The 14,612-nt window shown below is 33.9% G+C and overlaps 1 protein-coding gene across 2 annotated transcripts in view; it reads right to left on the minus strand.

The window, feature by feature from the left end:
- LOC145269851 (calcium-independent protein kinase C-like) overlaps window positions 1-14,612 on the minus strand; it is a 323,130-nt gene that overhangs the window by 31,028 nt on the left and 277,490 nt on the right. For both annotated transcript variants that reach the window (XM_080125580.1, XM_080125579.1), the window contains 3 exons: window positions 11,758-11,931; window positions 5,879-6,033; window positions 1,895-2,033 (listed from right to left, as the gene is read on the minus strand). In XM_080125580.1, coding sequence (XP_079981706.1) covers window positions 1,895-2,033; window positions 5,879-6,033; window positions 11,758-11,931 — 468 coding nt within the window. The remainder of the gene's footprint in view (window positions 1-1,894; window positions 2,034-5,878; window positions 6,034-11,757; window positions 11,932-14,612) is intronic.

The raw sequence follows: 14,612 nt of genomic DNA on the forward strand, positions 1-14,612 counted from the left end.
ATACTTTTCAATAATTTTCTTTTTTTTTTTTTTTTATTTCAATAAATCGTTTCACAATAGAAATACTGAAGAACAATAAAAGTGAAGGAACCGATTTGCCTTGTCACCGCTTCCGGTAGCAGCTACGCTGAAAGTTAGGAAGTACATTAGCTGACTATAATAAAAACAAATCAATATTCAAATATTTCATAAAATAAATGTATAGCGCAACACGCACACACACACAAACACACACACACACACACACACACACAAACACGCGCAGACACACACACACACACACACAAACACACACACGCACACACCCACACACACAAACACGCGCAGACACACACACACACACAAACACACACACGCACACACCCACACACACACAAACACGCGCAGACACACACACACACACAAACACACACACGCACACACCCACACACACAAACACGCGCAGACACACACACACACACAAACACACACACGCACACACCCACACACACACAAACACGCGCAGACACGCACACAAACACACACACAAACACACACACACACCCACACACACACAAACACACACAAACACACACACAAACACACACACACACAAACACACACACACACAAACACACACACACACAAACACACACACACACACAAACACACACACACACAAACACACACACACAAACACACACACACACACAAACACACACACACACAAACACACACACACAAACACACACACACACAAACACACACACACAAACACACACACACAAACACACACACACACAAACACACACACACACACACAAACACACACACACAAACACACACACACACAAACACACACACACACACACAAACACACACACACGCACCAATGTCCTTTTTCTTTTATCTTTTTTTTCTTTTATTTCAATAAATCGCTTCATAATAGAAATGCTGGAGAACCATAAAATTAAAGGAACTGATTTGCCTTGTCACCGTTTCCGATGACACTACGCCAGAAGTTAGGAAGTACGTTATCTGACTATAATCGTTGATTTTTGGGCCAGGGAAAAAATACCCCGGCCAAATCCTTTAATTATAGAGGCTGAGTCACATAATGCTTTGAAATTACGAGGATGAGTCTACTTGGTGCTTCAATTGCTTGGAAATTGGGTAGAAACGTACCAGTGAAGAATGTGCGGGACAAGGAACTGGCCCAGTCAGACCTGTCAGAATGAGGTACTCCGCCTGGGTATTACCCAGGAGGATGGGCCTGCTAAGCCTTGCCACTCTGATTTCGGGTGGGGCAGGTTTATTGCTTGTTGGCTGAGGCACCACTACCGGGGAATGTTGATGGGAATGCACAGGTAATTTTTGCGAGGCTAGAGTGCCCCTCCATTGGGGGTACTGGCTGGACATTCCCACTTTCTGACCTTGTTTCACATCTTGAGTCTCCTTCTTGCTTCAGTTGGGTAGAAAGTATCTGTCAAGAATGCGTTCTTGATAATCAGCACGACAGGTGATGAACCATTTATGTGGCCCAGCACCTGTCAGACTGAGGTATGCTGCCTGAGTATTACCTAGCAGGTTCACCCTCCCCTGCCTTGCCACCCGGCTTTTGGGTGGGGCAAGTTTATTGTTTGTTGCCTAGGACGCCCCTACCGGGGAATGCCAATGAGGATGCTTAAGCAATTTTTGATAGGCCAGAGTGCAATTCCGTTTAGGGATGCTGGCTTGACATCCCCTCCTTCAACCTTGTGTCACATCATGCTATGGTGGGTAGCAAGTAAATATCTACTCCGACGAAACGAGCAGTTTACAGTAAGGTACGAAAAAGTAATTTTAGATTTATTGTCTTAAATAAACTGATCACGTAACCCGTACACTTGATTATCTGAAACGTGATGATACTTACCTCAGGTGCAATATAGTCAGGTGTGCCGCAGAATGTCTGGGTGAGGCGTCCTTCAAACATTCCTTCTTTGCACATGCCAAAGTCTGCAAGCTTGCAGTGGCCTTCGTAATCAAGAAGAATATTATCCAACTTCAGATCTCTGAAAAAAAAAAAAAAAAATAGAAATCGGATTAAATTATAAAAATTAATTTTATCAATAATCCAAACAATATGATATAAATGCGGGAGTACCTCATGGGTCAATCCTTGGGCCTTTATTATTCCTGATATTCATAAATGACCTCCCTGATAAAATTGCATCTGAGATAGGTATATTTGCTGATGACACCACACACTATAACAGGCATGAAGGGAAAACAAATGAACACATATCTAAAAAAACAATGGCAGAATCACTAGAGGAAGACTTCCAATCTGTAGTGGAATGGGGACAAAAATAGATGGTCACATTCAATGCTGCCAAGACTAAGCTTGTTTCCTTCAATTAGATACAAGAAACCTTCTCGACTACTAAAGATCCTTCTTTCAAACTCCTCGGCTTAACGTTCAAAGGCCACCATTCGCCCATGTATGGAGTATTGTCGTCACATTTGGGCTGATGCATCTGCCACTAGTCTCTCACTTCTGGAACACGTACATCAAGTTTGGAAAGATGGTGGGATCCTTCTACCGCTCCAGAAGATATCTCACTACTGATGTAATTCTCTATCTATATAAAAGCCAAGTACGTCCAAGGATGGAATACTGTTGCCATATCTGGGCAGGAGCTGCTAAAAACAGCCTATCCTGCCTTGACAGAGTACAAAATAGACTTTGTGGCTTAGTGGGGGATGCCCTTTTCTCTACCCTGCAACCTCTCTCCCACAGAAGAGACGTTGCGAGCCTATCCTTGTTTTATCGTTATTTCCATGGCAGGTGCTCGTTTGAACTCCAATCTCTGGTCCCCCCTCGCCAATCTTTCACGAAAAACACCCGTCTAGCTGCATCCACTGTGAAAAATTTCCCCCACTCTTTATCTATGCCTAAATCAAAATGTAGATACCATGAACAAAGCTTCTTTCTTAGAACTGCACGCCTGTGGAACTCTGTTCCATCTGCCTGCTTCCCACCTGACTACAACTTGGATATCTTTAAGTCCAACGTCAACAAATTCCTAATGAACCACCCTCTTAAGTAAACACTTCATTAAATCTCCACACTAACGTACTGTACTTGCAATAACCCTTATCCCTGAGTGGCTTCCGGGCCTTGATAAGTGGTGCAAAAAAATAAAAATAAAAAAATAACATGTCATGCAGCTGATTGTATGGTCTAGCATATATATATATATATATATATATATATATATATATATATATATATAGAGAGAGAGAGAGAGAGAGAGAGAGAGAGAGTTAGATGAAAAAGAAACAAACCAAGTTATGTGTTCATCAACGTTTTGTCTTTATTACTAGACTTCCTCTGGATGTTTAACCTAACACAATGTTTAAAAAATTTTGCCTACCAAACTCCTCTTACAGTTTTTGGTCTACAGACTTTAAGCAGGAGTACCTCAGGGGTCTATCCTTGGACCTCTAATATTCCTGATATTCATAAATGACCTCCCTGATAAAATTGTTTCGGAGATGGGTATATTTGCCGATGACACCACTCTCTATAACAGATATGAGGGGAAAACAAATGAACACATATCCAAGGAAATGGCAGAAACACTAGAGGATGACCTCCAATCTGTAGTGGAATGGGGACAAAAATGGTTGGTCACATTTAATGCTGCTAAGACTAAGCTTGTTTCCTTCAATAACTACAAGAAACCTTCTCTATCACCAATAGTAATGGCCAAGAACACATTGCCTGAAAGTACTTCTTTTAAACTCCTCGGCCTAACGTTTACAGGGAATATGAACTGGAATAGATACATTGAGAGCATTGCCAAGGCTGCTGCAAGGAAGGTTGGCTCCCTCTACCGTGCTAGAAAACTACTTACGCCTGACAGTATCCTATACCTCTATAAGGCCACCATTCGCCCATGTATGGAGTACTGTTGTCACATCTGGGCTGGTGCATCTGCTGCTTGTCTCTCGCTCCTAGACAAGATTCAAAAGAGAGCCGCCAATCTGATAGGCCCTGAACTGGCATCTAAGCTTCAGCCTCTGTCCCATCGACGAGATGTTGCATCCCTCTGCCTGTTCTACAAGTATTTTAATGGTGAATGCTCTGACGAACTGCAGACACTTGTGCCCCCATGATGTAGACACCCTCGACAAACCCGACAGGCAGCTAAATCCCATCCCTACACAGTAGAGATCCCTAGATGTAAGAGAGCTTGCTACTCAAGTAGTTTCTCCCCCAGAACTGCTAAGCTTTGGAATTCCCTTCCAGGTCCCTGCTTCCCTAACTGTACTGACATGCAGAAGTTCAAGTGTAATGTTAACAAACATCTTTCTACTCATCTCCCTGCATAATGACCCCGCTAATTAAGTCCCTGATAGTAGCCCCCTTCTTCAAAGTGGCACTGTGCCTTGTTTGGGGTGAAAATTGAATAAAAAAAAAAGCTTCATATATAAGGTATTTGAACCCATGCAAAACTTTATGTTTGGGTTTTAGCACGGAAAAATTGGTAGAAACGTGTGAAAAATTAAAAAAATGGAATTTGCCAGGTGAAAGTGAAACGACAGCATTACAAACATGCATGCGTAACGTAATAGCTATTGGTGCATGTTTTAAGTTTTAGCCTTGCAGTAAACATATCTTCATAGCACAGGCATTGACATCAAAGGAAAAAGTAAATTGTAAGCTAAATGTTTTGGTTTCGATTCTCAGTGGTGGCGCACAAGTCATTTTTTTTAAAAACTTTTTAAATCATTACTATATATTGGGTCCAATATAATATATAGGAAATCTACATTAATCAAAATATCATATTTAAGCGTATTTTACAGCTGGGCAATGCTGGGCGCCCTGCTAGTACATATGTATATTTAGGCAGCATTTTTTCCTCTATGGCATATTTCATTAAATAAAATAGACTTTTTAACTCTATTTTCAATCCTTTCCAACTTCCGAATAACAGTCTTAACTATTACTTCACTATTCAATTAATTTCAACCAATGTAAAAAAACGATTAATAATTAACTAATTTTAACCAAAAAAAAAAAAATTAACCAAGGAAAAAAAACAAAACAACTTTATAAATTGCTCAAAACCAGTTAGATTAATTTATCCCTGATGATGAATCCTAAAATATTGAAAAATATTCGGACTTATGATAAATATGGTGATTATGTCAGCCAGTTCCCGCCAGAAGTGATGACTTATTCGGAAGTTGGACAGGATTGAAAATAGAATTAATAGACACAAAAAAGGTCTATTTTATTCAATGAAATATGCCATACGTATATAAATATATATGTATATGAAACATGTCTTTTTTAAATGTATGTGTTCTGATCTCTATTCTGTATTACGGATTTGGGATGCAAGGAAGTCAGTAACGTGCCGGGTATAACTGCGAAATCATTTATTAGCATTTAGATATCAATATGCTTTGGTACTTTGACCTCATTGAAATGACCTTTCCGTGAATAGAAATTTTGAGCTTAGCTCTCACCATTAAAGGGGTTCCCTCTACCATGGGCTCCCATTACCTTGCTAGAAAATGAATCACATCAGGGAGTATCCTGTACCTCTACAAGGCCACCATTCGCTTATGCATGGAGTATTGTTGCCAGATCTGGGCTGGTGCATCTACACTAGTCTCTCTCCTTAGACAGGGCCCAAAAAAGAGTCTCAAATCTAATATGCCGTCCGCTAATCTGAAGCGAGGTAGAGATTGACATCTCGGCCATGTTTTTAATAGCACAAGTTAAACTATACTTGTCGCTATTCAAGTACAAGGAAGGCCGGACACAAGGCCCTGACATGTGTTGAATGGGGGCTCCCCCAACAAAAAAAAAGGCTCTTTATCATAACGGCAAACTCACCTGTAAATGATGCCGTGTCTGTGGAGAAACATAAGGGCCAAAGTGACTTCTGCAGCGTAGAAACGGGCACGGGGTTCATCAAATTTTCGAGCACGCTGGATTTGAAACATAAGATCGCCTCCATTCACATACTCCATCACAAAGAAAAGGCGGTCCTGTAAGGCAAAAAAAGAAAAAAGAAAAGAAGGTTTGATTTTATTCAAGGTAAACATTTATATACATTTATATATCTTAACATAAAAACATACTGAATTAGTCACACAACTCTTCAATGTTAAAAAAAAAATACAATAAAGTAGGATAATTCAATAAATTCTAGTTTTACTTGTAATTGTTTGTCTACGGGATTGGTTTTCATAATTTTTGGAATTTATACTAATTTCGACATGACACGTAAGGATGTGATAATGTTTTTATCTGAAATGCATTGGTTTGAAATTCAATACTATTACCCAACTAGCGCATGAACACCTGCCATTTAGGAATCTTGGTCCCAGTCCAGTCTACAGAATCCTAGTGTTAAAATAACATATGATAAAACTCGATAATGGAATAAATTCTATTTTTATTTGTAATTGCTTATCTACTGGATCGGTTTTTGGAATTTATAACAATCTTGACATGACACATTTAAGTGCGTAATGTTTTCACCTGAAATGCAAAGCAAACGAGCACCAAAAACTATGAAGTCGTAATGAAAACTATAAAAAAAATAATTATGACAGAAAACTCAATGTCATTGTCCGATTCGGTTTTTTTCTTCTGAAAAGAACCCGACAACATTAAAAACAAAACCTCATTAAAAACGGGTTTCCCAAATGTTATGCAGTCGACCAAACTTCAAACAAGACGAGTTTCATTAATTATGATTAACGTAGTCATATGCACCACAAATGTAAGAAAAGATAAACGCTGCTTTTTTTATTTTTACGTTGGTGATAATTTAAACCAACACATTTCAGGTGAAAACATTACATACTTGCGTGTCAGTAAAATTAGAATAAATAAATTAAAAAAAAAAAAAAAATCAAGTATACTTAGGTTCCCATATACTGTGCTTAAAAATGGCAGAGCTGTAATCTAACGCAATTTAAGAGTTGTCTCCCTTGTTTGTTATACTGAATTGGTCGCACAACTCTTCAATGTTAAAATTCGAGAATTCAATAAATTCTATTTTGACTTGCAATTATTCTCCTACTAAATCCGTTTTCTGTAATTTTTGGAATTAACACTAATTTTCGACATGACGTGTAAGTACGTAATAATGTTTTCACCTGAAATGCGTTGGTTTAAAAGACCATCAAAGCAAACAAGCACTGTAAGCTATGCAAAAAATTATTACTCAAGAGAACCCAATGTCATTGTCTCATAGGATTTTCTTAAAAAAACCCGACAACATCTATATATATATAAAAGGCAAAATGTGTTTGCACATTTTATGTATGTCCGCCAAAGGCTTTTTTCGCCAGGCTTCTCGGGGGGGGGGGGGGCTACTATATCTTAGAACTATTTATATAACCCCCCCCCCCCCCAGATTATAATATGTACGATTTGTGAAGGGACGTCGTATCTGGATTTATTTTGATTGACTTTTATAAAAGTGGCACTATTTCGCTCTGTCATGTGTTTGTTTGGCTTTTTAGAATAAATAAAGTGAAACTAATCTGAAGCGAATGTGTGGTTCTCAGCCTCGTGCCGGGAACGTCCAGAAAGCAATCAGCTTTTGATCAATGCGGGGAGAAATCCCTTATATCAGACAATTGCTATTCAATTTGGACAATCCCTCTTAAATGGGGAGCTGGTCCCACTTCCCAACACGTTGGGGAAACAAAACCAGCCAAAGTTGGGTAAACTAACCAAAAAAAAACTGCCTCGCAGTAAAAGTTAACTGCAGCATTTCTATTTGACCTCATTAAATATGCGCACCTGTCAATTCAGTTTTTATTCCTTAAATAAATTCAAATGTCTTTTTGTTACTTTCCCTTGCTGGCCGAGCGGGTAAACATATCAGGTTTTTTTCACACTTTATTTTCCACCTTCGCCTCAAGGTTTCTGGTTCGATCCTACCTACCTACAAAAACTTTTGTTTTTCTATCTACCCCCCCCTGCCTCCCCAACACATACACCTACAAATACCCAGGCAACGCCAGGCACCCCCCGCTAGTTAAAAATAAAACCTCATTAAAAACGGGTTTCCCAAATGTTATGCTTTAGCAGTCGACCTAACTTCAAACGATACGAGTTTCATTAATTTTGATTAACATAGTCACATTCAAAGCAAACGTAAAAAAAAAAAATAAAAAAAATAAAATAAATAAATAAAAATTATGGAGTTGTAAAATGTTAATTAGATCCAACCACAAATTAATCACATTAAATTAAACACGTTAAATTAATCACGTTAAATTAAACACGTTAAATTAACACGTTAAATTAACACGTTAAATTAATCACGTTAAATTAAACACGTTAAATTAACACGTTAAATTAATCACGTTAAATTAAACACGTTAAATTAACACGTTAAATTAATCACGTTAAATTAAACACGTTAAATTAATCATGTTAAATTAAACACGTTAAATTAATCATGTTAAATTAAACACGTTAAATTAATCATGTTAAATTAAACACGTTAAATTAATCACCTAAAACCCAATTAACGTTCTACATAAAAAAAATGCAACAAATCCACTATGTTAGACTTGAGTAAAAGTTTGATGTGAAATTATATTCCGATTTAATAACAATAAACAACTTTATTTTTGCTAAATATCCAAAATCCTAAAATTCAAGTGGCTTGGCAAGGCCACAGGGGAAACAACCGAAGCAGAAAAACTGAAGCTGACCTGCAGGACACAATATATACAAATGTATATGTATATACAAATTTGCAGGACACAATATATACAAATGTATATGTATATACAAATTTGCAGCACATAATATATACAAATGTATATGTATATACAAATTTGCAGGACACAATATATAAAAATGTATATGTATATACAAATTTGCAGCACACAATATATACAAATGTATACGTATATACAAATTTGCAGCACACAATATATACAAATGTATATGTATATACAAATTTACAGGACAATATATACAAATGTATATGTATATACAAATTTGCAGGACACAATATATACAAATGTATATGTATATACAAATTTGCAGGACACAATATATACAAATGTATATGTATATACAAATTTGCAGGACACAATATATACAAATGTATATGTATATACAAATTTGCAGGACACAATATATACAAATGTATATGTATATACAAATTTGCAGCACATAATATATACAAATGTATATGTATATACAAATTTGCAGGACACAATATATAAAAATGTATATGTATATACAAATTTGCAGCACACAATATATACAAATGTATATGTATATACAAATTTGCAGCACACAATATATACAAATGTATATGTATATACAAATTTGCAGCACATAATATATACAAATGTATATGTATATACAAATTTGCAGGACACAATATATAAAAATGTATATGTATATACAAATTTGCAGCACACAATATATACAAATGTATACGTATATACAAATTTGCAGCACACAATATATACAAATGTATATGTATATACAAATTTGCAGGACAATATATACAAATGTATATGTATATACAAATTTGCAGGACACAATATATACAAATGTATATGTATATACAAATTTGCAGGACACAATATATACAAATGTATATGTTTGTTTGTTTGTTTGTTTTGTTTTACGGCATATCAACCACTTTGGGGTCATTTAATGCCGAAAGGTTCGTTATGTTGTGTTAAATATTGGTTTGTTCTTCTTAAGGTTTTTTTTTTTTTTTTTTTTTTTTTTTTTTTTTTTTTTTTTTGTGGGGGGGGGGGTCTTTCCTTATATTTTTGAGTATATTTTAGTTTCTTTCAGAAAATTGATAATTTTTTGGGGATCAATCTTGTTTAATATTGTTTTCAGATTTTTTTCTTGGTAATACTTTGTTCGGATTTGTTCAAGGTCAATGCAGTTTGTCAGTATATGGTGTATTGTGTAGGGTTCTTGACACGTTATACAGTTTGGTGTCTCCTCCCCTTTTAGTAGATGTGAGTGGGTGATGTGAGTGTGACCTATTCGCAGTCTGGTCATTACTACCTCTTCCTTTCTTGTTAACTTTTTGGTGTCTCTCGTTCCAATATTTGGTGTTATTTGGAATAGTTTGTTTTTGGTGCATGAGCTCCAGTTTTCTTGCCATTTTCTCTTCAAAAATGTGTTTATTTTAGTCTTTAGGTCTGTATAGGGGATTTTTCCACTTATGTGGTTTTGTTGCAGAGTTTCCTTTGCTGCCTTATCTGCTTGTTCATTCATGTATATGCCGATATGGCTTGGTATCCAGCAAAAGATAATGTTTTTTTTCATGGTTATGGCATCTATTTTGTTTAGCAATTTTGTAATAAGTGGGTTTGTCATTTTTTTTTCTTTTAGAGATATGAGTATTGAAAGTGAGTCAGTAAATATGATATATTTTTGATGGTCATCATTGGTTATTATATTCAGTGCCAAATCTATGGCTGTTGCTTCTGCGCTGAAAATAGAAGATTCGTTTGGGAGCCTTTTCTTTAGTTTTATTTTTTTGTGGATGGCTGCGCATCCTACTTTATCTCCATCTTTTGATCCGTCAGTGTAAATTTGTGTATATTCTTTGTATGTATTCTGGATGATAAGTAGTTCTTCATGGAAGGTTGATGGGTGGGTTTTCGTTTTGGGATATTTATTTAATTTTAATATTATGTGTGGTTGTTTGATCATCCAGGGTGGAGTTTTTGATTTGTTATATTTATGTATTTTTACAAATGTATATGTATATACAAATTTGCAGGACACAATATATACAAATGTATATGTATATACAAATTTGCAGGACACAATATATACAAATGTATATGTATATACAAATTTGCAGCACATAATATATACAAATGTATATGTATATACAAATTTGCAGGACACAATATATAAAAATGTATATGTATATACAAATTTGCAGCACACAATATATACAAATGTATATGTATATACAAATTTGCAGCACACAATATATACAAATGTATATGTATATACAAATTTGCAGGACAATATATACAAATGTATATGTATATACAAATTTGCAGGACACAATATATACAAATGTATATGTATATACAAATTTGCAGGACACAATATATACAAATGTATATGTATATACAAATTTGCAGGACACAATATATACAAATGTATATGTATATACAAATTTGCAGGACACAATATATACAAATGTATATGTATATACAAATTTGCAGGACACAATATATACAAATGTATATGTATATACAAATTTGCAGGACACAATATATACAAATGTATATGTATATACAAATTTGCAGCACACAATATATACAAATGCATATGTATATACAAATTTGCAGGACACAATATATACAAATGTATATGTATATACAAATTTGGGCACACACACCACCTTTTTTGGCAATTTTATAAGTTCCAAATCGCAGCGACTATGGATCAGAATTTAACAAATGAAGGCTCGTTGGAAAGGTAATGACCTTAATTGTGTAGTTGGCTATGTGACATTTGCCCTTAAGGTCACACATCAAGGGCAAATATCATCCAGAGCTTACTTTTAGCATTTTTTTTTACAGATAAACGTTTCAAGATGCATAAATGCTTTTCTGAATTTGTTTTTCCAGTAACGTTTCGACTAACTTTATGTTTTCATCAGGAGATATTGAAAAACATGCATTTTGTCGGATTGGATGTAAGAGTGTTAGATATTAAACGAAAGAAATACTCACCCGAGTTTGGAAACAGCAATGGAGAGCAGTTAAGAATGGGTGTTTTGCTGACAGTGCTAGAATCCGTTTCTCAGTCATTGTACATTCCACGTCATCGTCTTGGATGATGACATCTTTTTTCAGCACTTTGACAGCGTACACTTCGTCGGTTCCTCTTCGTTCAGCTAACATAACCTGAAAAAACACAAAAAATATATTTATATATAATGTATATATAATGCCTAGCAAAATCAATGTATATATAATGTCTAGCAAAATCAATGTATATATAAATATAATGCCTAGCAAAATCAATGTATATATAATGCCTAGCAAAATCAATGTATATATAATGCCTAGCAAAATCAATGTATATATAATGCCTAGCAAAATCAATGTATATATATAATGCTTAGCAAAATCAATGTATATATATAATGCTTAGCAAAATCAATGTATATATAATGCTTAGCAAAATCAATGTATATATAATGCTTAGCAAAATCAATGTATATATAATGCCTAGCAAAATCAATGTATATATATAATACCTAGCAAAATCAATGTATATATATAATGCCTAGCAAACATCAATGTATATATAATGCCTAGCAAACATCAATGTATATATAATGCCTAACAAAATCAATGTATATATATAATGCCTAGTAAAATCAATGTATATATATAATGCCTAGCAAAATCAATGTATATATATAATGCCTAGCAAAATCAATGTATATATATAATGCCTAGCAAAATCAATGTATATATATAATGCCTAGCAAAATCAATGTATATATATAATGCCTAGCAAAATCAATGTATATATATAATGCCTAGCAAAATCAATGTATATATATAATGCCTAGCAAACATCAACGTATATATAATGCTTAGCAAAATCAATGTATATATAATGCCTAGCAAACATCAACGTATATATAATGCTTAGCAAACATCAACGTATATATAATGCCTAGCAAAATCAATGTATATATAATGCTTAGCAAACATCAACGTATATCTAATGCTTAGCAAACATCAACGTATATATAATGCTTAGCAAAATCAACGTATATATAATGCTTAGCAAAATCAATGTATATATAAAGCCTAGCAAACATCAATGTATATATAATGCTTAGCAAACATCAATGTATATATAAAGCCTAGCAAACATCAATGTATATATAATGCTTAGCAAACATCAATGTATATATAATGCTTAGCAAACATCAATGTATATATAATGCTTAGCAAACATCAGTGTATATATAATGCTTAGCAAACATCAATGTATATATAATGCTTAGCAAACATCAGTGTATATATAATGCTTAGCAAACATCAGTGTATATATAATGCTTAGCAAACATCAGTGTATATATAATGCTTAGCAAACATCAGTGTATATATAATGCTTAGCAAACATCAGTGTATATATAATGCTTAGCAAACATCAGTGTATATATAATGCTTAGCAAACATCAGTGTATATATAATGCTTAGCAAACATCAGTGTATATATAATGCTTAGCAAACATCAATGTATATATAATGCTTAGCAAACATCAGTGTATATATAATGCTTAGCAAACATCAATGTATATATAATGCTTAGCAAACATCAATGTATATATAATGCTTAGCAAACATCAATGTATATATAATGCTTAGCAAACATCAATGTATATATAATGCTTAGCAAACATCAGTGTATATATAATGCTTAGCAAACATCAGTGTATATATAATGCTTAGCAAACATCAATGTATATATAATGCTTAGCAAACATCAATGTATATATAATGCTTAGCAAACATCAATGTATATATAATGCTTAGCAAACATCAATGTATATATAATGCTTAGCAAACATCAGTGTATATATAATGCTTAGCAAACATCAATGTATATATAATGCTTAGCAAACATCAATGTATATATAATGCTTAGCAAACATCAGTGTATATATAATGCTTAGCAAACATCAGTGTATATATAATGCTTAGCAAACATCAATATATATATAATGCTTAGCAAACATCAATGTATATATAATGCTTAGCAAACATCAGTGTATATATAATGCTTAGCAAACATCAATGTATATATAATGCTTAGCAAACATCAATGTATATATAATGCTTAGCAAACATCAGTGTATATATAATGCTTAGCAAACATCAATGTATATATAATGCTTAGCAAACATCAGTGTATATATAATGCTTAGCAAACATCAATGTATATATAATGCTTAGCAAACATCAATGTATATATAATGCTTAGCAAACATCAATGTATATATAATGCTTAGCAAACATCAATGTATATATAATGCTTAGCAAACATCAATGTATATATAATGCTTAGCAAACATCAATGTATATATAATGCTTAGCAAACATCAATGTATATATAATGCTTAGCAAACATCAATGTATATATAATGCTTAGCAAACATCAATGTATATATAATGCTTAGCAAACATCAATGTATATATAATGCTTAGCAAACATCAATGTATATATAATGCTTAGCAAACATCAATGTATATATAATGCTTAGCAAACATCAGTGTATATATAATGCTTAGCAAACATCAGTGTATATATAATGCTTAGCAAACATCAATGTATATATAATGCTTAGCAAACATCAATGTATATATAATGCTTAGCAAACATCAATGTATATATAATGCTTAGCAAACATCAGTGTATATATAATGCTTAGCAAACATCAGTGTATATATAATGCTTAGCAAACATCAGTGTATATATAATGCTTAGCAAACATCAATGTATATATAATGCTTAGCAAACATCAATGTATATATAAAGCCTAGCAAACATCAGTGTATATATT

The sequence above is a fragment of the Euprymna scolopes genome, chromosome 45, assembly GCF_053919585.1.
Source record: "Euprymna scolopes isolate OS-2025 chromosome 45, ASM5391958v1, whole genome shotgun sequence".
In the NCBI taxonomy this organism is placed as follows: Eukaryota; Metazoa; Mollusca; class Cephalopoda; order Sepiida; family Sepiolidae; genus Euprymna; species Euprymna scolopes.